Source organism: Lissotriton vulgaris, chromosome 5 (assembly GCF_964263255.1).
Source record: "Lissotriton vulgaris chromosome 5, aLisVul1.2, whole genome shotgun sequence".
NCBI lineage: Eukaryota > Metazoa > Chordata > Amphibia > Caudata > Salamandridae > Lissotriton > Lissotriton vulgaris.
In genome coordinates this window covers 1,770,680,287-1,770,704,032 of record NC_141693.1, presented here as the reverse complement: position 1 = coordinate 1,770,704,032, position 23,746 = coordinate 1,770,680,287, and the positions used below count along the sequence as shown (strand labels likewise).

At 43.0% G+C, this 23,746-nt stretch overlaps 1 protein-coding gene across 2 annotated transcripts in view; it reads left to right on the top strand.

The window, feature by feature from the left end:
- The window catches only part of RUNDC1 (RUN domain containing 1), a 95,062-nt gene extending 90,187 nt beyond the window's left edge, over positions 1 to 4,875 (top strand). The window contains exon 5 of one of the 2 annotated variants that reach the window (XM_086924061.1): positions 445 to 4,875. In XM_086924061.1, the coding sequence (XP_086780187.1) occupies positions 445 to 1,313 (869 nt within the window). In that variant the 3' untranslated portion in view covers positions 1,314 to 4,875. The remainder of the gene's footprint in view (positions 1 to 444) is intronic. The other variant, XM_086924062.1, reaches the window with a different exon arrangement.
- The last annotated feature ends 18,871 nt before the right edge of the window (positions 4,876 to 23,746 follow it).

Genomic DNA, 23,746 nt, shown 5'->3' with positions numbered 1-23,746 from the left:
CCATGACCATAATTAAAAACCATAGTAAGAATAATAAAATCCACTTTTTTACGTATAAAATCGCTCCTAAAATAAAGTTTCAAACCTAAAGCCTATCACACATTCGTAAGATCCTACAAAAAAGTGTGACAAACGTTTTGCATGGGGAGGCAAAATATTATAGGCTGGATCCTTTACTTACGCTTTATTACCAGTTGGACAAAAATGCAACCAATTCCACTAGAGACTTAGTCGATCTGTTTGCCTACAGCTTGGCCCCAAAAAACAGGCCTACATCAGACACTTTACTGTTTATTGTATAATTCTCACCAAAAGAAGAAAATATATTAGGGTATCTAAAAGTTGAAGTGTTGTATAAAGAATTGTACATCTGTTTAAGTATTCTTTAAGTTACATGATTTCAGTTTTCTTACTTTTATGTCCTGTTTTGTTTTTGTTGCTTAGCAGTAAACCCGGAACAAGCAAGAAAAATTAGGGAAACTGGGCTGCATCTGCTGCGTCGTGCCCTTGCTGTTCTGCAGATATTTGCTGTGAGTCAGTTTGGATGTGCAACTGGCCAAATTCCACGCAGTCTGTGGCAGCAGGATGAAGCCAACAAAGACTACACGCCTTTGGTGAGGAAGTTGGAGGCTAGTGTGGAAAAAGTCCGGAATCTGGCACTGAAGGAACAGTGCAATGATCATGTTATCAGCTACTCCAACCTGCATGAGATCTCTCTTGGTGGAAAAGATGAACTTACTATATTGGTGAGGAAAGAACTTTCAATGGCTCTCCGCGATCTGATGGCCCATGGACTATATGCCACTTCGCAAGGAATGAGCTTGGTGCTAGCCCCAATAGCATGTTTAATTCCAGCTTTTAGCTCCTCGCCACAAACTGTGCACCCATGGGACCTTTTTGTTAAGTATTACAATTCCAAGAATGGCCGAGCCTTCGTGGACTCCCCAGCGCGAAAGCTTTCACAGTCTTTTGCTTTGCCTGTATCTGGTAGTGCTGTAGTAACCCCAAAGCAGAGCCTCCTGTCTGCGATTCACACTGTCCTAATGGAACATGACCCATTTAAGCGGAGCGCAGATTCAGAGTTTAAGGCACTTGTGTGCATGGCTTTAAATGAGCAGCGCCTGGTTTCCTGGGTAAACCTCATATGCAAGTCTGGAGAACTGGTTCATTCCCATTACCAGCCATGGAGTTACATGGCTAACAGTGGATTTGAAAGTGCCCTCAACATCCTCAGCCGCCTCAGCACCTTGAAGTTCAGCTTGCCTGTTGACCTCGCAGTCCGTCAGCTAAAAAATATCAAAGATGCTTTTTGATGTTGTTCATTTGTACCTATGTCAAGTTGTGTACTGGTGAGAGCAAACATATTTTATTAGATTTTGAGATTTAAGCCTTACATTCTTACGAACTGCCCTAAAAACTCTACTTTGTATAGAGCTGGTTTGAATTGTCTGCCATTTCTAGCTTGGTAATAGCACGGTGCTGGTTACAGAAACTCATACATAGCTAAATGGCCATATTTTCTGCAGCACAGAAATTCTAATGGCCTTAAACAGTGTATTTTGTTTTTCTTCCTGTGACCCGAGGTTCATGCGAAGTTTTTGCAATCCCCTTCTGATAGCTGTAGTTCTCATGCGCTGCCCAGATTGACAACTTAGAGGAGAAATTACTGCTTCAACTATTCATTACCATTTTAACCAAGTACCTATTTATCTGGTCATTGTAACAGAGTGATCTGTACATTTGAGGCAGGACAGGGTATGAACAGTCAGTCAAAGTCGAATGGCTCGCTACTTTCTACTAATTTAACTTCATCTAAGAGCAGACAAATTGCAAAGTTAATGAAGATGGCAGTTCTATGCTGGTTTTCAGCCTCTGAGTGGAATCTAACAAAGGGGTCAGTCTCCTACTGAGATAATTGCTAGTCAAGTTTAGTTAAACTTGGGATGCGGCAGCCACTGGGAAATTGCTTGTATTTTTATTACGCTATCATTGACCTTCTCTGTTGGAGTCTTATCATAGGGTTGCCAGATCAGTCCATGTCTCCTTGTCAAACTTTCATTCAAAAAGCCAGTGCATCTGGAGTCTCATGGTTTTTGTTTGCTTTACGTGGCTCATTGCACTACATAATAGTGATCTGTGAAATGAAAACACAGAAATACAACCTGATTATTCATTGTTAGAGGAATATTTGTAGGAGGCGGTTTCATTGTTTTGTACATATATTTGTACAGGGTGCATAGAAAGTGCAACCTACAAAGAAACCGAGCTGGGCTGGACTGTAATTGACAATCAAGTGCCGAGAGGTTATGCACCTCTAGTGCCCCCTTATCAATGTAGTGAAGAACTATGTCAGCTCTTCCCTCATTGATACTCGGACACTGTTTGCTTCTCTCATCTCGTACGGTTGAGTCTATCAGTTCTTGAAAGTCTAGTTTGCAAGTGTGTAGAGTCTCTTTGGTGCGGGTACCCCTAGGCATGTGGCTATAATTTCTGCTGGGTAATCGTGCACTGCGGAGTGGACCTTGTGGACTCCAATAACTCTCAGCTGTAGTAGACTGATGGAGCTTGTACAATTGAGCTGAAACTTACCTCCTAACAACTGTCTATTCCTGTCATAACTTGAACTAGCGCCTTCACGTTCAAGTTACTATTTTGTGTGTTGTAGAAGAAAATGTTTTGCATATTCATTCTCATTTCAGCTACAAGTAATTTTCTAAAGCAGTTCTGTATCTTGTAATAAATGCACTTTTAAGTCCTTACACTGCTGTAAAATGAACCACACACCAGTGGAGTCAATGACAAGGGATCTACTGTGATCAGAATTTATTAATGATGAGTCTGAATGTTTTTAACCATATTTATGCTTATCAGGATGATGAACCAAATGATTATGTGCTGCACTTTACATGCTAGGGAAATGCTTACTGTAGTTTTTATGTTACTATTATGGTGTTGTGGCTTGAACTGGTTGATACATCCTTGCTGCTGTGCAGTGCCAAGAGCGGGTCTTTGGTTTTTTGGTATGGAAGGGTTCTCCCTTGTGTTGTAATCATTCAATTGCATGTGTCTTTCACATGCTGGGCCTTTCGTTATTTATTTGACAATGGTATACTCTCCCATTGGAAGAAACCGGTTTTAATTGCCATTATAAAGACCATACCTACATGTGGATCTCTAAAGGAAATTTATTTTATGGAAAATAATTTGAGCTTTTAGGGTACATCCAGGTTCTTGTAACTGTATTGCTACTCTTGGAGTATTTGTTTGAGTGTGTGTATGAGAAAGAGAGGTGTGTGTGTGTTTTCCAACTAATACGGTGAAAGGATACTTCCTTTCTTCTGTGACGTATGGATTAAACCAACATTTGACTGATACACTGGAACATGACCTGTTTTATATAGAAGAATAGGAGTAAAAATATATCCTTTTTAAATATATTTTTTGAAGGGATCTGTCTAAGGGAGCCAGTTGTTGGACTAGTTACTTAGGCACTGATCGTTACAGATTTTTCAGGTTTTTTTTAAGCATTGCTTGTTGTGTTAGCGGTTTCCTCATTCCCTAAATGAAACTATTTTTATAGAGTTGCATATCTAAATAAGTTTCATACACTGTTATCCCCATCCTTCTTATTTTACACAGACCTTTTTGTTCTATATATTAATCTGCTTTTGTTAAAGATGAAAAGGAAAATACCCTACTGAACGAAAAACTTTATTCAGCTACAGGAGATTAAATGTAATTTGACCAAATTAGTAAATTCGTCTTCAGTTTTAATTGCAAGAACTGTCTGTTCTGCATTTTTTGTGAGTTTCTCCATTCTTTTACTAAAAACCTCAACTTGAATTTACATAGCACTTAATACCATAGACCTCAAAGCATTTCTCTGGACCTCAAAATAACACACCAATGGGCATCTTTAAGTGCAGAAATTCTAGAACTTTCCCCGAATCCCTTTCTCCCCTCCTTTTCTGCATTTGAGGACCCTTGCACATCTCACCAGCTGCTACCCGCTTGCAACCTCACTTGGAAAAAGGATAAATTACTTAGGCATTTTAGTTCCTCCCGCAATTTTAATAATTTATGTATTTTAATTTCTAAAAAGGGACTGACTTCCATATGTGCTTATGCTTGGAATTTTATAACTTCTACTGGCAAAACAAAGTACTTTCTGTAATGCTTCTCGATGGTCCCTTCCATCTTCATTGTATGTTCTTGTGACTTACAAGCTTCATATCATCTCATTTTCATGTCTGCTGCAACTTGTAGGTGGCGTGGCACACTAAAAGGTTTTTGGTTTTATGCTACCTTCATGACATGAGTGATCTAGTGGTCTTATAACATCTGCAGGGGGGCTGCTTCAATTCCCTGCTGTCTTTTGGTGTTCTTGGCCACCTTTGTGTTTCCTGATGTGCAATGCCATATTGAGCATACAGGCTAGAATCATACAGGTCATTGGCTATGTTAAGTAAGCAAGGCTTTGTAGAAGATCTGTACAGCTGTTAAAAGTGCTCAGTTCTACAAAATGTATATTTTTTTAAATATCTTGTGTTCTGATATGATTGTCCATATTAAATACATGTCTGTTGTACCTCTAGTGAAATTGGCCCCTTTTGTCTTTAGGAATGCTCGTAAATTTACTCATGATTTCAATATTTGCTTTTCATTTTATGCCACATATCTAAGACTCTTCAGAACTGAATATATGTGTATATTGTCCCTGAAGTTTATTACGGTGTAAAATATCAGTCTTTTTTCTGTATATGTGCATTAGGATATATTTATATGTACATGTGTATATATGTATGTGTTGTTGAAATTAGATTCTATGCTACTGAAAAATAAATCAATTCTGTTTCTGAGTTTCTTAAGTTGAAATTGAGCAGTACAATGTCAATTGTTTTATAAAGCAAAACCTTTTTACCACTAGCATTTCAATCCCTTTAGCAGTCCATCAGTAACAGGTACCGTCCCGGCTTATAGAACCTCTATTCTGTGCAACAGTACTACTAGATTGTAGGTGGACCAATCCTCCGTCTACAGCCAATTGAGATTTCCTCAAGGTTTGCCCATCACAGTGTCTTTTTAAATTATTCATGGCCTGGATGCTACCTCCATTTGTAAAAAAAGAGCACCCCTTCCTTAGTTGACAAGTTGAAAAAAAGTATTCATGTGTGCCTGGATGCTACCTTCAGTATGAATACTGTTGTGAACTATGTAAGAAAAATATCAGTTCTAGTGTTCATCACTTCAATGTCCTTTGTATGAGCTTGCAAAAAAAAGAAAGGAACAATCTTACAGTTTTAACTAATAAGGAATTATTAAAAATGTAGATGTGTGCACAGCTTAAAATAGCAGTATTTCTGTAAACGAGGCTTAACCTGTGTTCCATTTTCCCGAATGGCATTTTTTTTCAACTTTTTAACCTTGCTTTGCTTTTTCTGATGAGGTTCACCTTAGGGCCCATGCATAGAAAAGGAAGCATGCAGTCTACTAGAGTATTTGCATGTAAATGCACATCTGCATATTGGGTTTATTCCCACAGACGCCCGCCCCCGTCATCTATATAAATGTGGAGCCTGGATGCATACATGGTCGTTATCCTGGCACCCAGATTCTCTCGAGGTGCAGTCAGAACCACAATATGCTTCTTTAAAGTAAGCTTCCTTTCTAAGAAGTTTAAAGGGGGGTTCCGATGGGAGCTGTAGGTAATATGGGGAGTGTAGTAAGCAAATGTGATGCGTACGATTAAGCCATGTGATTTAGCAATATTGAAAGGAGAATGTTAGTTGTAAATGGTTTGCTATCAAACCTGGCATTGCATGAAGGAAGTGATGTCAAGCAAGAACAGAAAGACACACCAATTAAAATGACATTTAAAAAGCAACTAAAAACATTTCTTCTTCAATATATATAATTGGTCTTTTTTCTGTCTCGAAAGCGAGCATGGCTTGGGAGATCCTGTCTGTAGAATGAAAAATAAAAAAATAAAAAGATGCTTATAGCCTGCCCATTACTTACCATTGCTTGGCTTCAACCTCACTCATTATCTTGCTGATCGTTGGTCAGCACATGCTGGTTTTACTTTGATGTAGCATGGTCCAAGTCTGATTAATTACCTTATTATTGTTATTGCTTGACAGCACCCACCCCTACCCCGTCAGAAAAAAGCACTGGGTACATCATAGCACTTTTTCAATTATCTCGAAGGCTAGAGGCTTTGCCAATAGTTGCTCAAACCATTGTTTGCTCTGCGTGCAAGGACAGGCTATTTGAACACATTTAGGGGCAGAACGTAGGAGTCTAGACTACCATTAGTGTTCAAGCCCCTTTCCCAGCTACCTGAACTGCCCCATACCAAATTATACTTGCCACCGGCCTCATACAGCTTCTGCTTCTCCCTGCACCCCAAAATCCTATTGAGGTGAATGTCTGCCCTCTTTTCTAGGTGGAAGGACCCACCACGTATGCTTCCTTTTTCCTCCATTTTGGTTATCTCCCTTATACGCCACTCCCATACTCAACACGTTTTAAGCTTACGCCCTTTTGCAATAAGCAACACTTGCCCCTTCAGTTTTACTCAGTGCACCATTCATCTCCTTTGAAACGGTCTCCACCCTGAGAACAGTGTAGTAGCCGTTCTCTCATTCCACCAACTGCGCTCTCTCCCCCTTCTTTTCCTGATAAATCCCCTCCAAGCTCAGATCTTCGTGTCCATCGAGGCTGTGGCTTGCGGCTCTCAAATTGTTTGAGTTTAACCACTCACATCAAGGGGCACATTTGTCAAGAATCCCATATGAGGGCACGGGTGTAAAGAAGCACATGTCAGAACTCCGGGAGCATTTATCTCTGCGCCAGCCATGCTGTCAGTTTTGACTCTGAAGGGTAGAATCCCCGCCCCCTTAATTGTAACCAAGGAAAATTATGGGACTGGTTACCAGGAGGGTAGCATCATATTGGGCCAGATCCCCCTACGGGGATAGATGAGGAAGGGCAAGCGGAAGTCGAAGCACTTAAATGTGGGCTAATCAATGTACGTTCACTGCTGAAACATGCACCGGAACTAATCCTCCTGTTGGACTCCAAAGAATGGGATATTCTTTTTATAACAGAAACCTTGATCACCTGGGTTTCACATGCCCACTGGGGTATAAAGTAATACACCAAAACATACGAGGTAAAAAAGGAGATGGGGTTTTGATTATGTTAAAGGAAAAGTGGGGACTTGTGACTCTCCAAGTTGATAAACTTCAGGAAGCATAAGTGCTTGGCTTCTCCCTGAGGGAAAGAAGTGGTCCGATCCATTTGGGAATCTTATGTTGGCGGCCCGCAGGAACTTTACAGGATTTTGCGTAACCATTTTTTAAACTGGTTTCAAATCTGGCCCTGGCCCACTCTAATTTTCTAGTGTTAGGAGATTTTAATATCTGGGCTGAGGACAGCTCACAGAGCCAAAGCAGAGACTTGTTAAGTTCATGTGAAATCATGGGATTGCTGCAACAGGTTAGGAGCCCCACACGTCAAGGAGGTCATACTCTTGATATAATACTGGCGCCACCAGACATGATTGCATTGATGGAATTGAGCTCAGTAAGCTGGTCTGATCACCTACTAGTGCCTTTCGAACTAATCAGGCCAAAGTTAGAGGTAAAAGCTTCAAAGCACAAGGAAGATCCTGGGCTAAACAAAACAAAAAGGAATGGAGAAAGATATTTAACACCTCAAACTGTTATTGTGAGACCAATACAGTGGATGCAAACTATGCACACTTACAAAAGTCAGTCACAGACACATTTAGATAAACGAATACGGGTGAAATCATTGACAATAAATTTGAATCTTTAGTGCCATGGTTTACAGCAACCTTAAAGGAATGAAGAACAGACTGGAGGAAGCTTTAAAGGCAGTATCGTAGGACCCATTCAGATAAAGATAAGTCACAGATGAAACCTGCACTAAATAATTACAAATAGGAAATTAGGAACGCTAAAGAAAGCTACTATACCAGAACCATCACGGAAGCTGTTTACAGATCAAAAAAGTATTTGATATAGTGAAAGAACTGGCAAACCCATACTGTGTAAAGCAAATGATAGAATAGTTACTAGAACTGTGCAATAATTTATCAGATTTTTTTAATAACAAAATTGATCTGATCATAAATGACATAAAAAAAGGACAGCAATTCCCAACTTGGAAATGACCCTCGTAGCGATGGTGACCAATTAGTTTCACTTCAATATCTAGTGGAAGCATACAACTAGAGGGGACGTGTTGTAAACTAGACAAAATGGAAACTCTAAAAGAAGAAGAGTTCAGAATTTTTACTATGTCAATCTCACCAGGCTCCCTATTGGATTTGATTCCCCCAGGCTTTGGAAAGATGGAGCGACCAAACTCTAACCAGACAAATTAGAGGTTTGTAACCAGTCCCTGTCTACGGGCAAAGTACAATCCAGTTCGAAGAAAACTTTAGTCACCCCTTAATTAAAAAAAAAAAAAAACACTGGCAGATGCTAATAACCCAAGTTACTACCGCCCAATCTCTCAGCTCCCGCACCTGGTAAAGATTGTTGATAAATATGCCAGTAAATTACTAGCTGGCTTTTTAGAACAGCATGCACTGTTAGAACCAGAGCGCATGGGCTTTAGACCAGCCCATGGAATGGAAACTGTGTTAATCCTAGCAATGGATGAGCTGAGGATGCTGGTTGACTGAGAACTGGTTCCAGTTCTGAAGTAGAGGATGTAAGCCAATATGCCTTCTGCTGCATTTTTATTAAAGGTTTCTTATGCATTTTTTGTGGTTTGATAGCCATGATACCTGTCAGGTGAAGTATGTGCTTTCAAATTGCTAGAAATAATGATTGAGCACGTTGTTAATCGCCAGATTCCTCACAGAGGCAGAATGCTGCTAATCTCCCAATGCCCACTCTCCAGAACACACTGCTAGAAATGCAGCTGCTCCTGAAAGGGGGAAAGGGGATAGGGACAGAGAAAAGATACTCTGGCTGGACCTGGACTCTCTCTTCAGAGGAGTCTTTTTCAGACTTGACTGACGTGAAGAGTTCCTAATGCACAGATGGAGATGGAATTTCTGAAAAAACTAATTTCTTCTACTCTATACCATTTTACATTATTATCCTTAATGCTCCCTACTCCCTACCAGATTTCGCTCCTCTTCTATTCAGTATGGTAGCATCAGCAAAAATGTTTCCTTGTACTGAAGGTACCTAATGCACACAGAAAAATACAATTTCAGGGTTCACACTCTACGACTCCATCACCCCTTAATTAGCTTGGTTATGATTTCTAACCCCTACTTAATATTCAGGTGTAAATTCTTTTTAACAGCAGTCAACATGAAATATACAGCATTCAGTTGAGAAGTTCGTTGGAAGAACCTACTTTACTATTAGTTCAATGTTTCTTTTGAAATAGTTTTCTCCTATTTAAAGGTAGATTTAGTTTTCTGTAGAGTTCCAAGCAGCACGACTTCACACAAGGGGACGCGCAAAAAAGAACAAGGAAGGTAAGAGAGGAGGGAAAAAGGAAGGAATGCTAGGGAGGCAAAAGGTGACGTGAAGCCTTGCACTAGAGCACCTTTAATATCCGCACAGAAGTCTAGACTATAGCTCCAGTCTATGCTGCTTAAATACTGAAATTACTAGCTTACTTGGGAACTGTAGAGTTGGCACAAGGCTCAGGAACTTTACTCACTCCTCCTAGCACTTGCCATCAACGAATCGTCTACGGGTGATGTGGCAGCTGACCTGAGGCCAATCAAGTATGAGAACGGAGTCCGCTTCAATTTACCAAGGTGAATTCTCCAGAAATGACAGCTCTATAACCTCTGACACTGGAAACCAAGCATGTGGAAAAAAATGCAAATATGCGAGTCTCTAACTACGAGGAACTCCTAAATAGTCTTCCGACCTCACAGGAATCTGAGGGGTAGACACTTCCTGAAATAAGTAACTTTCAGGAGAGTGTCTCAAACGAGTCTTCGCTGCTCTGAAGTAAATTGAAGTGCGCAGTTGAAATCCCATTCTTGCGGCTTCAAATCTCAAATCACAAGAGATTTTGCTATTCCTCACTACCCATCATGGTAAACGTGGTGGCCATCTTAAAACCTGTCTGAACCCCTACACATACACATTCACCCACAGATTGACGTAAGATGGTTTTACAAAGACCCTGCGCCGCTTGTATTTTCTCTCTCTCTGTACCCTTCTGTACCCCCTCTCTGTACTTCTCTCTCTGTACCTCGATCTCTCTCTCTCTACCTCTGTCTCTACCTCTCTGTACCACTCTATCTACCTCGACCTCTCTCTACCACTCTCTCTACCTCGACTCTCTATCTATCTATCTCTCCTTTTCCTCCTCTTCCTCCTCCCCTATAGTATTCACTTGAATCCTGACAGTACCCCCTCTCAAAGACCGATTTATTGGTTCTGGTTTGAGAGAATGCTGCAAGTGAAAAACATCTGGTAAGCAAAGGAGCATGGACATTTTCAGCTGGTTCCCAAGATCTGTCTTCAGGACCATAACCCTTCCAGTCCGCTAAAAAAAAAACAATTTTCCTCTGATTCTTTTTGAGTCCAAGTATTCCTTTCGCTTCTTATTCTGAATGTACCTCGATCATCAAAAGAGGTGGTGGTTTGCAACTTTCTTGAGAAGGGACACATGGAATACTGGGTGAATGGCTAGGTAAGAAGGGAGTTTGACAGTAACTGGTGCTAACATTTGTTCTATGGAGTATGGGCCCACAAAATGGGTTTGGAACTTCCTTTTTTCCCTTTAATCGAAGGTGAAAATAGGACAGCCACACCATAATCCCCATCCCGACACTCTGGCACTATCTTTCGGTATTTGTCTGCCTGCTTCTTGTAATTTACTTTGGCTTTTAGCAAATCAGATTTAGCTAACTTATGGACTGAGGTTAAACCCTTCAAGAGGTCTCTTGACTGCTGGCACCCCAACCTCTCCTTGACCAATTTATGGATTTCGGTGTCGTCCATAGTTTAGAAAGAACGGGGAATACCCAGTGGAAACATTCCTGGCATTGTTGGACGCAAACGCTGCCATCTAAATCAAATCTGGCCATACACCATCCCGATGCAGAAGAACAACCGAAGGTATTGTTCCAGCTCCTGATTCCCCCTCTTGGTCTGACCATCTGTCTCAGGATGGTAACTGGGCGGATTTCCTACTTCCACTCCCAATCCTTGCAGAAAGGCCTTCCAAAAATGAGACACAAACTGGGGACCTCTATCAGAGATCAAAATCTTTGGAATTCCATGTATTTTCACTATGTTTTCACTAAATTGTTTGGCTAGTTCTGGAGCTGAGGGAACCCCTTTCAGAGGGACAAAGTGACCCATCTTCGTGAAAGTGTCCACAACAACTAAAACTGTGTTGTAACCTCGACTCAGGGGAAGATCAACAATTAAATCCATTGTGACTGTGTACCAGGGCTGATTAAAGGTGGGCAAAGGCTGTAAAACCCACCAAGGAGCTTGCCTACTGGGTTTCCCACGAGCACAGAGTTCACAGGATTCACAAATTGATTGACATGGGAATTCATGCCAGGCCACCAAAAATAAAGTTGAACTAGATCTATGGTCTTAAGTATCCCTTTATGGCCTGCTAAGTGTTGATTGTGACAATCTTATAAGGCTAGCTCTTGAATTTCTTTGGTGGGTAAATACAGTGCACCATGATGATAGGGCAAAGAATCTAGTATTTCTCTTCCTTCATCGAGGTTCACCCACTCAGACATTTCCTCTGCAGACATATGTTTCCCCACTTCTTGTTTGAAGTTGGATAACGAAAGGGAACACAATATCCTTGATTCTGGAATTATAGGTTGTGGGACTACTGAATGTTATGTGGCCTCTGTCTGAATTCTAGACAAAGCGTCCGCTTTGCGGTTCTTGCTTCCTGGTCGATAAGTGATCACAAAATCAAAGTCCGCACAATAGAGAGACCAGCGCAATTGGTGAGGAGTCAACCTCTTTGCGGATTTTAGGAATTGGTGGGTTCTTGTGGTCTGTAAACACAGTTACTATATGCCTTCCTCCAAGCAGGTAGTGTCTCCATTCTTCAAAAGCATCTGTCACAGTCAACAATTCTTTCTCTGCAATCGTATAATTAATTTCAGCTGGACTCAACTTTCTGGACCGATAAGCCACAGGATGTCATTGCCCAGTGGATTTGGGGCGTTGTGACAAGACTCCCCCAATGGCTTGGACAGAAGCATCGGCTTCCAAAAAGAATGATTCTGTAGGGTCAGCATGAAGTAGGATTGGAGCGGAGGTGAAACTTTTCTTTGAATAATCAAAAGCTTCTGTCCAATGGAATTTTATTCCCTTCTTGAGAAGTCTGGTAATTGGTATAATCTTATGTGAGAATCCCAGGATCACTGATAAAAATTGGCAAAGTCAAGAAATCTCTGAGTGTATCCAGCTGATCAGGTACTCTGTGTTGTGTAGTGCTTTGTATGTGTGCATGAGAAGTTTAGATTGGCTGTGTTGTGAATGGGGAGCCAGTGAAGCTTCCTTAGGTGCGATGTGATGCGGGTGCGGTGTAATGTGGGTGCGGTATGGAAGGTAGAATATTATTCTTGCAGGCATGGTCTGGAGTATCTGTAGGAGGTGTATGGAGGTTCTGGTAAGAGAGTGTTGCTGTAGTCCAGCCTGCTAGTGATGCATGCTTGCAAAAAGTCTGTCTGGTGTTCTGAGGCAACTGTTTGAAGATCTTTTGCAGAAGGTGTAGTATTTGGAAGCAGGAGATGCACACTGCGTTGACTTAAACTGACATCATCAAACTCTCTATTTCGGTAAAATACCATAAAAGAAACAAAGATTCGAGGAATACGTTCCATACATATCAATCCGTTAAAACAGTGCAGGTTAAAAATGACGTTACGTTTAAAAGTTGAACTAACAAACGTTAAAAAACATGGAGTTAAAAGCTACTGGTACTATGCGGGTCGTGGTTTTTGTCGCAAGTTCAAGCCGACAAGGAAGATTATTGTGCAAGCTAAGCAAGGTTCCGTTTCTAAAATGGGAATGTGTTGAATGATAACAATTACGTTCACCAGTGATGCAGGTCGTGATTTTCATCAGGTTTAAACCATCGAGGAGGATTGAAGTGCAAATTTAGCAATGTCCCGTTACTAAAGTGCAAGCAAGATTTGCTGTGCATACTTGGCAAAGACCCGATTCTAAAATACTGATGCCTTGGGTACTAATAATTACATTTGTCAGTTAAACAGGTGATTGATTACATCGCAGGTTCTTACCCACAAGGAACATGAATGTGCAAATTTGGCAAAAAACTGTTACTGAAGAGCAAATGCTAATGGTTACAATCACCAGTCTTTATAGTAAAAAACAATAAAAACATTTTAAATGTACTTGTAAACAGGACTTAGAAGTATTACTTGCATTTTTAGGATTGCTGACCTATCGGGCAAATGTGCTTTATGGTGATTTAATTGTCAACAGCTCTCGGGGATAGGCCGGGTGGCAGTCAACGCCCTCCCTCTGATTGCCCATGCATTGCCCAAATATTTTGCAGTAGCACACACAAATAGTGGTCTTGCATCCGATTTCAGTAGGCGCAGGGCCACTCTAAAACCTCAAGTACCAAGTTCTCTACAGACAGGAAAAAGCCATCTGCTCCTTGGTTTAGTGTATGCTGTGCATGCAAAGAGGAAATGTGCTGTAGATTCTTGTGGGCAGGGACAACAAGGGCAGCCCTTTGGTTGTGCTTTATTGTGTAGCCATGAATTGGTGTGAATGCGTTGGTCGGCAGGCTGCCAAACCTGAACTGGACTTGAGCTGACCAGTTGAGCTTGTCATCTAGGATGATCTCTACATTTCTCGCGTGGTTTGTGGATGTTGGTCCTAGCTCTGACCACCACCAGGTGGATTATTTTATAAACAACAAAGGAGTGACTGTGATACCAAAAAATAATAAATGTGATAATTAGAAGGTTTTCTGGAGCCAAAACCCGCTGTGCGCCGCACGTGTGATCAATGCTCACACGCGTGTAGTACACACAGCGGGGTAGTCTCGAAGTCCCTGATTATCCCCGAAGGACTATCCTCAGCTGGAGAAGAGTCTAGGGGCTTGTTGGTCACCCGACCGTGGGTGGAGGGAGAGAACCCTACTTCTTTGAAGGACCCTCACTCACCACTAGTTGGTGACATGCTTCATCATCGGGTCCCCGCTGGGGTGACCGAATGTCTCCCCAGCGTGCTACGACGCCTGGTTACAGCGGAGCAAGATGTGGTGAGTGAAACCGTGCCAAATTAAGAAGTGACTAGCTGTGATTGTGCAAAAGTGTCAAAAAATTAAAAAATGCAAGGGTTGTGCCTTTAGAAAATTTTTAATAATGGCCACCCCGCATTAATTAAAAACAAAGTGAGCGGACTCCCGAGGTTCCTTATTACGGAACCAGAATCCTAAATCAGAGGCATAGGTTGGTCGAGTCACATTTGGAGGTCTTATTTGCCGAAGACCAGTACTTCCATCTTGTCCGAGTTGAGCTGCAGACCTGTGGTGTGTGTTCTTCAGATGAATCTCCCCCACCCCTCCCACTGACCTCTTTAACTCTCCCCACCCATCTCCCCCCCCACAACCTTTAATAAGCTCCTCCTTGGCATTAGCAAACTGATCCAGTCCCTTCAGTATTTTCCGGTTCTCTCTGCTTCACTCACCATTCGCCCCCAGTACTTGTTCTGTGTCTGGGGACTCCATACGACATTCCGGGCTCTCCTGCTTACTTAACATTCAGTCTTTGACCTATGAGTGCCGGGGAGTTTGTGAGGTTTACCAACATTTGCACCCTGTGCTCACTCTATTTCCTTGAACAGGTGGCGGTACTCCTGTGAAAGGAGCACTCCCCTGTGGCCAGCGGGTAGATAGCGATACAAACCTGTCTTCACAGCTCCATCCCTCTAATGATCACATATTAAAGCTGGTCCAGCTAGCAATCACATGAATACACTGCTGGAGACGAGTATACTCATAAGGCTGAACAGTCACAATCGACCTGTCAATCAAGAGGCACAGCATACCAACAGTTTCTAGTGAGGGCTATGTTACACATGATGCACGATGTCCAAAACCACAGGAGAAATGTAATGAGAGCAGAGAATACTTTGGCGTCTGATTGTGCAGTCCAACCCTTCCATACAATTTTAGGGAGTAATGTCAGTAAAACAATACTGGTGCGCGTCACACAATAGTTCCATAGCACACAGACCAAGCTTGATCTTTCACCGGGCCTTCATTTGTACATATTTCAACACACAAGGAAAATCGCTCCCTCAAACAGTAGATATCTGTTGTCCATGCTTCACATGTGAGTCTCGCTCTTCTCCCTCTGATAAACCATTAGGGCACTACAGACAGACCCTGCTCATAAGTTACGTAACGTCAGAAACCCACAATAAATTGTTTTCTGCCATATTACTAGTCCAATATGATTCGTGATTTTTATTTTATAATTATTCTTAACCATGCTGCACATACCATTGCCAAAGCCAGTTGCTCACAAGTGGGACTATTGGCTTTGCCAATGATTGTTCTTTGTGCTTTTAACATGGTATAGCATACCACCAAGATACTATGGCGATGGAATGCTATAGAAATACCTGCTCATAGATCATAGTTTTCTTCAAGATGAGGAAGTTTCTAAGCAGGGCCGGCCCCTTTTGTCTGTCATTGATTGTTCCTTCAGGAAGGCTGATGACCTACAGGTGCAGAGAACTTGCACTTCAGTGGGTCCATGTTGTGGATACTCCAGCTTGAAGTCAGTATTATTGCTGGCTGCTATGAAAGACATCCCTTTGCACAAAGATTGTCTGCAGAGCAGCCTGAAAATTACATTTGAAAGAAAAACAAGCATTGGCATAGCCAATAGGTTTCGCTTTTGGGACCTTATAAGTATTTAGTTATGCAGCACAATATCCTTGGGGCAACAACATCAACTGTTGCATGGCTAAACGCTTATACGGTCACAAAGGCGAGACCTATTGGCTATGCCAATGCTTTTTTTTTTTTTAACTGCCATGACCAATACTTTTCCTTGATTACTTTCACGCTAGAGAAAGCCATGGTCTCTGGGTTAGACTAAAACTTGTGGCATCCCATGCTGGTTAAAGACCTTCACATTTTATTTTGCTAATGTAGATTTTGTGAGTTACTGTTTTGTTCACGAATAGGCTTGAGATAAGTTACAAGATTCAGTTTAGTCCATATTCGATTCCACAACAAGATGGTTTTAAGCGCTGCAACAGCTTTGATGTTCTTCATGTAAGCTGCAACCAACTGCAAAAGAATTGTTTTTCAATTTTCTGAAGGCCTGGGGCCGAACTGCATCCCCAAAGCTCAGCCCAATATAAGCTGGATGCCTGTGCTTTGGCTTTGTAGGCCTGAAGGCTGGCTTTGTAAATCTTCGGCCAAATTTGCAGCTAACGTCAGCACAGCATTTGATTATTGAGATGGGGTGGCTTCGCTCTTGCTTTTTTGCTTGGCCCAGGCCAATTTTACATCAAGCCTTATTCTCAAATAGTCATATAAATCGACCTGTTGTTCCGGATTGTAGAAAACCCATGTGATTTTTTTCAAACAATTGCAGTTTTAGTCATCAGTAAAAGGATAACTGCTCTATTCACACAGCAACGTGGTTATCCACTAATTGGCAGCTTGTGAAACAGGAAAGGAAGAGTTAAATCCTCAAGAAAGAAGGGAATTGGAATATGAAAAGCAGTGCATCACCGTTTGACACATTTCTTTATGGTGAGAACAACTACTGAGTGAGTAAATAGACAGGTTTCAAATGAGTTAATACTTAATAATCATCTAGACCTCCTAATTTGACCAAATCGTGCGATCCTGTTTAGATAATTTTATATTCAAATGATTTGTCTTAATCATCTACTTAAAGTGAGGTAACAGAGACGTAGTACATGAGGATAAAGCTTACAGTGTAGCTACGTACATGTGAAAGTCAAACACGACACAGTTATATTTTTGTTCACCAGGGCAAGGGTGCCAAGGTGTTTCTTCACCCAAAGGTGAACAGAGACCGCTGCAACACTGCCTGGAGGACGTAAAATGAGGAGTTACCGACAGGACTAGAGAAGCGGTTAGCAGCACTGAATGAGGAACTTCCACTGTGACCAGTGACACAGCTGCAGCACTGCCTAGAGGATTTAGAATGGGGAAGTTACTGATGGAACCAGGGAAGCAGCAAGCAGCGTCGTGAAGAGGACTAAGATTGAGGAATTACCAACGGGACCAGAGAAGCAGCTAGCCGCACTGCCTAGAGCACTAAGAATGAGCAATTACCATTGGGAACAGTGACACCGCTGCAGCACTGCTTAGAGGATTTTAAATGTGGGGATTTTGGACGGGGCCAGAGTAGCAACTAGCAACACTGTCTTGAAGACTTTAGAGTGAGGACTTTGAGACAGAACCAGGGTTGCAGCACTGTGTAGAGGACGTAGAATAAAGAATTACCATTAATACCAGAAAAGCAGCTAGCAGCACTACATAGAGGACGTAGAATGAGGAATTACCGACAGGACCAGAGAAGCAGTTAGCAGCACTGCCTTGAGAACTAAGAATTATAAATTACCACTGGGACCAGAGAAGCAGCCGTGGCACTGTCTAGAAGACTTAGAATGAGGAATTACCACTGGAACCAGAGAAGCAGCTGCAGCACTGTCTAAAGAACTAAGAATGAGGAATTCCCACTGGAACCAGAGAAGCAGCACTGGCTAGAGGACTAAGAATGAGGAATTACCACTGGGAACAGAAACACAGTTGCATCACTGCCTAGAGGACTAAGAACTGGGAATTAGCACTATTAACAGAGACACAACTGCAGCATTATCTAGAGGACTAAGAATGGGGAATTACCACTGGGATCAGAAGAGCAGCTAGCAGCACATTAAAAAAGTATGGGGCAAGAAAGCATTGGGTGGGATCAAAGTGTGGCTTAAAAAATATGTAACTGAGTCCCAGGCTCTCCACACCACTGGAGTCAAGCTATCCAGGCTGATGAAGGCTGATAGCCAGAAACCGGTCCTTGGATGCTTGATTCCGGTCTGGGAAAGACATGGCTTGGTAGTTCGGACTGGACTGTTCCCATGAGGCACAGGGTCAGAGCTGATTTGCATATAGCCAGTGTCTAACCCAGGGTGGTGTGGAGTGCAAAAAAAACGATGGATTTAGGCCCAGATCCTTGTACTGGGGTGAATGTATGGCATTGTTCTACATTCTGTCCATCAACTGTGTTTTTTGCAATTTTCACCCTGAGTGTGCTGGGTATACTCAGGCGTGAGTCCCAGGCTCTCCACACCACTGGAGTCAAGCTATCCAGGCTGATGAAGGCTGATAGCCAGACCCCGGTCCTTGGATGCGTGATTCTGGTCTGGGAAAGACATGGCTTGGTAGTTCGGACTTGACTGTTCCCATGAGGCACAGGGTCAGAGCTGATTTGCATATAGCCAGTGTCTAACCCAGGGTGGTGTGGAGTGCAAAAAAACGATGGTTTTAGGCCCAGATCCTTGTATTAGGGTGAATGTATGACATTGTTCTACATTCTGTCCATCAATTGTGTTTTTTGCAATGTTTTTTGCAATTTTTACACGGCAGCTGAAGCATTTTATTCTCAGAATTAACTGTTCTGGGACGGTTATCTTTTTAAAGAAAGTAGGGGAACTGTTTTCCTTACAATAAAAAAAACAGGAGGGGCCTTGTGCTCTCCTATCCTGTCCATTGGAGGTAACAAGCATACAGAAGACACTATATGCAAGTCTTAGGTGCTAGTATCAGGCGGTAAACAATCCAGCAATGAGCCTGCTTACCAAAGCTGCAAACCTCATTCACTGAGCACACTACATCATCCTCTAACACAACACCTAACCACCCACCCGATGTCATCTAGCTAGTTGGTTGGGAGGGTGGAGCTTGCAGATCCTCTTCGGACCGTACACAATAGAAAACATGAAAATGTCAGCACACTACGCCATTCAACAGCACCAAATGGCAATGCAACCATCAAAGATGCGCTATACCAAAAACAGCCACACACAAAACAAAATTCTAGTAACCAAGCAGGTCTGGCTGTGTCCAGTAAATGGATGAGAGTGCTCTAGGTGTAACTCGGCTCATCAGACCCTGCTCACAGTCAAACCGCAACAAGTTGAAAACTAGTAAATATTTTACAATACCAATTAAGATTTGAAAATGGCACTTAGTTATCCTGAAAGGTCGGCTGAGAGGAAGCCAGTCATTGCATGTTCATTTTCATTTCTGATGTGGCTGCAGTCTGTAAACATGAGCACATCTTTCCTCTGTCAGCCTGCTCTGTGCATTAATCCTATTGCGGGCCCTGTCTGTCCTGTGGGCCCTTAAACGATGTCTGACAAAATGTATAAAATATGCTCGTAATTTACCTTTATCAGTTTGTTGAGGTGAGAAACAGCTGCTGTCAGAGTTGCTAGTACTATTAAAATGGTTGCATGATCTTAATATTCAATATGTGCAAGGTACTTCTGCATATAACCTCTGCGGTGTCAGCTGGTGAAGCAAACCGCACATGACTGCAGACCTGCATAGCCAGTCCCATTGCAACAGCTTGCAGACTCAGCGGTGTTGGCAGTCACGGCTCGCAATACTCTGGAGGGGAGGGGGAATGGGGGTGTCACGCGTGGATGGAAAGTTAAAAAATAAATTAAAACTTACCTGACCGGGTCCGCTCCGCCTCTGCTCCTGGGCCGGGTCTGCGCGGCCGCTGCTGAACAGGAACAGACATGCTCCCTAGTCCCTCCCCTCCTGTAAGCCAATCACAACGGTGCAATGGCAGCGTTGTGATTGGTGCGGAGTCCCAGGCAGCGCCCAGCCGGGCACCAGTAGGGAGGCCATTTTCTCTATGTAGGCTGCATGCAGCCTACATAGAGAAAATGTAGAGTATACATGACTGCTTTCCGACCAAAGCAGTCTGGTACTCTGAGTGGTGTAAGCCACTCCTCCCTGATCCGCCCGCCCACCCCCAACCAGGCATATACTCCCGCCCGCCCCAACCAGGCATACCACTGCATTCTGCTTTCTAGCAGCACGAGAAGCAGAAAATAAAATGGTATTTAAACAGTCCTGCCAAGTATCACGCATCAGGTGTGACCACGCATTTTAGTGCGGTGTTCCGCATCACCGCACTAAAATGCATTGTGACGCATTTCGCCGACTCGCCAGCTCTTGCCACCAGCGGCGCCTGTGCGCGGCGCTGCTGCCCGAGAGATGTGCTACCAGTGCCAGCAGCTGCTGGGTTTTAGTTCGTAAATAGTTAATCACCATGACTGCTCTGACTCCCCCACAGGCGTCGAAGCTTCGCCTTCCACTGTTAGCTAAGGCTACAGGGCTGGCAGGTGTTGTAAGTAGATTAGGTAGGCAGCAGGACACGTCTTCAGGTTATTAAGATAGATTTATTAAGATACACAGCAGAGTAGTAAACCTCACAGCTGACCAGACCATCAACTGCCAAGGCTGGACTCTTCACATACCAAATAGAGCACTCTTAGGTAACATGGGAGGTTGGGAAGATAGACTGAAAAAAACTGTTGTTGATGTACTTTCTACGGTTTCAGCTTGTTAGATGTTTTCACAGCAGCTAGTTTCTCACAACAATAGGTTACTTTTTTAATTTAAAGTCTTTAAGGTCTTCAGGCTTTGCTGCTTTACACATTTCTTCTTAAGCTACAGGCAGCAGATGTGCTGATTCCACATGCTGTTAGAAGTGTTTTATTTTGCATATATACATATATTTATTGTTTTTACTTGCGGCTAATTCCTTCAGGCTCTCTTGCGTTACGAGGTTTTTAGTAGCTTTCCTTCTTGTTACAGGCGCAGTTAGGTGGGTTCTTGGTTGTGAGGACTTGCTCGTGCTGTGCTGTTCTTCCGTCTTCCTTCTGGTCTGCTCCTCTGGTCTGGTCAGCGCAGAATGTCGCCAAAATGTTGTAAGGAGATTAGGTAGGGAGCAGGACACGTCTTCAGGTTATTGAAATAGATTTATTAAGATAAACAGCAGAGCAGTAAACCTCACAGCTGACCAGACCATCAACTGCCAAGGCTGGAATCTTCACATACCAGATAGAACACTCTTAGGTAACATGGGAGGTTGGGAAGATAGAAACACTAAGAAAGGACTACTGACACCAAGTAGCCACATTGAATGAAGTATAAATATACAACAGCAGGCTCACAGTCTGCTGTGCTACAATGTATTCTGATCACCGGGACGGACCATCAGTCAGGTTGCTTGCTTATCTGCCGGAGCCACGTACGTCACATGTAAGGTTTGCTGGCAGTGCCGCAATTTCAATGATGGCACTGCCAACCCGCAGCTCTCCTCTGCAGGCAGTTCGCACCGGACTGGGTCCCCGTCGTGCTAGCTTGTTAATTTTTCCCTTCAAGTGCACTGCAGCCGATTCAGAAACAGGTGACCAGGCAGGATTGCAGCGCTGAGCGGCCGCCAGGACAATTTTACTAGCCCCTCGACCCCCGTTTAACTCACGAGAAGTCAGGACAGCCGCAGCCCGATCACTGTGAGGAGGCCGCAGGCAGGGCAGAAAACTGTCTGAATAGCTACCTCGCTGGAACCCAGCCGGCCTGCAGTGGTGCAGCCAGCCCTTGCAGGCCAGAGAGAGTCGCTGCGACGCCTAGGGGCGCCACCCGCCTGCAATGAATACCACAGTCCTATTCCTCAGGTACACACACTTGCATCATCTGCGGACGGGCTCCCCGGGGAGTATTATTGGACCAGGCCTGAGCAAGTCGGCTGCTGGCTGAGGATCGGCAGCATAACTCATAAGGGAGACTAGTGGGCTCCATAACTGCCAAGGTTTTAGATTGCTGTGTGACATTTTCATTATTCCAGTGAAATTGTGAGTGACATTTCAATGGCTATGAGTGACACCTTCTCGCAAGCAAAATCAAGCATTGAAGAGAGGGCAAACATATAAATATCAGCAATTGCACCCATTTGAGCAACAAAACTCTCTAAGAAGATGTTAAAACTGTTGAAAATAACCAGAAACTGAAGCACCTAGTGCCCTTCTAAGCTGACCGTACTGTTGGTCCCAGATCTGCACCACTCATTGACAGTGTGTGCTGTGCCACTGCAAACAAAAGGTTTCTGTAAATTTCAGCAAAGGGAGTTATTGTAGTAGGGTCAGATTATCTGTTGCGAAATCGGTGCAATGTGCCTGCCACTTGCGCACCTCAAGTACAGAATAACAAAATGACTGCTATAGAGAGGGGAAAAAAAGAAAATAAGGCGATGAGGACTGTTTTCCAGATTGGGTCTCATCATGCTCATCACCTGTGAGATTATCTAGGCGCTCGGGGGGGGGGGCGGTGCTGCTGATGAGGGACGTTAATCGAATAACCATGTTTTTAGGCCCTTCCTGAACTCCTGCAGGGTGGCAGTCTGTGTGTTCTCCTTTGTACTGCCGGTCACCGGTGTATTCAACTGTGTAGCCTCGGACCGTGTCGTGTATGTGCATGTAACTTGCATGATCGAGGTAACTATTAGCGTTGATACTAGGTGTCTCCCGGTCCTTTTTCCCCAGCCCCCCCCCCCCCCCTCCCCAGGGGCAGCAATCTGAGGGATAGCCCTGGGCGTCACAAGCTCTAGATACACCTCTGGGAATCTTCGAGCTTGGGTACGTTACGGCTGCACATTTGTACGCCGAGGCTGTATTCTTTGTGACCCCTCTGAATACTTTCACAAAGACAGCCGCATTTGATTAATTCATTGAGTTTGTGTTCCAGATGGTGCTAGAATCATTTACTTCACATTATTGTGCTTAATTGCATCAGTCAACACCCTATTTTCCAAATAAATCATAACAAAGTAATTTCATTAGCATCACAGCAGGCTGTTGGACTTTTAGTGCTATAACACTTTGCAAACGATTAAAATGTGTCTGAACCTGCCCAACGTGTAGAGTGCAACATTATTGTCAGATCTAATGGGTGTAAAAGTGTAATATCAGGGCAGAACAAATAGCCTGGGTGTCAAAATGTGCATGAAGCATGGTTTACAAGTAAATGTAAACACAATTGACCTCCTCATCTTTCCACAACACAGATCAAGTATAAATAAACATCGTATGTGTTTTTTTAAACCAGTTCCTAATCAACTTGATGCACCATTATAAATGTTGTGAATTAGTCCCCTGGGCACCGACCCGAAGTGCTCTTCAGTGCTTAAAATAACCATGTCCTGTGTACTGTTTAGGGCTTCATTGCAGATGATAAGGGGCACATTTGTGGTTAACATCAAACATACCTGTGAAAGGGAAGTGCCATTCATTGGGGCGTTCGAGGCAGAAACATGTTGGTGGGGGAAGGGAACGGACATTAATTTGTTGGCAAATGACTCCCTCTTCTGGAAAACATTCACACAAATATTTACAGTAGTAAATAAGCCTACCTGTCTGGTTTAAAAAAAGACACTGTGTGGGGAGGGGAATGCCGACTTGTTATCCTGATGTGATGCGCTATTGCCATGTACTGGCTGCTCTGGGAGGTGCAGGACATTCATTTGTCCAACTGTTCTAAGCCAAAAAAGTAAACAACGAGTAAATAAAAAACAAACGCCCACCATCGTTCTACATACTTATTCTTATATAACCTTCGGTAACACTCCCATTGCTAAGCTGCT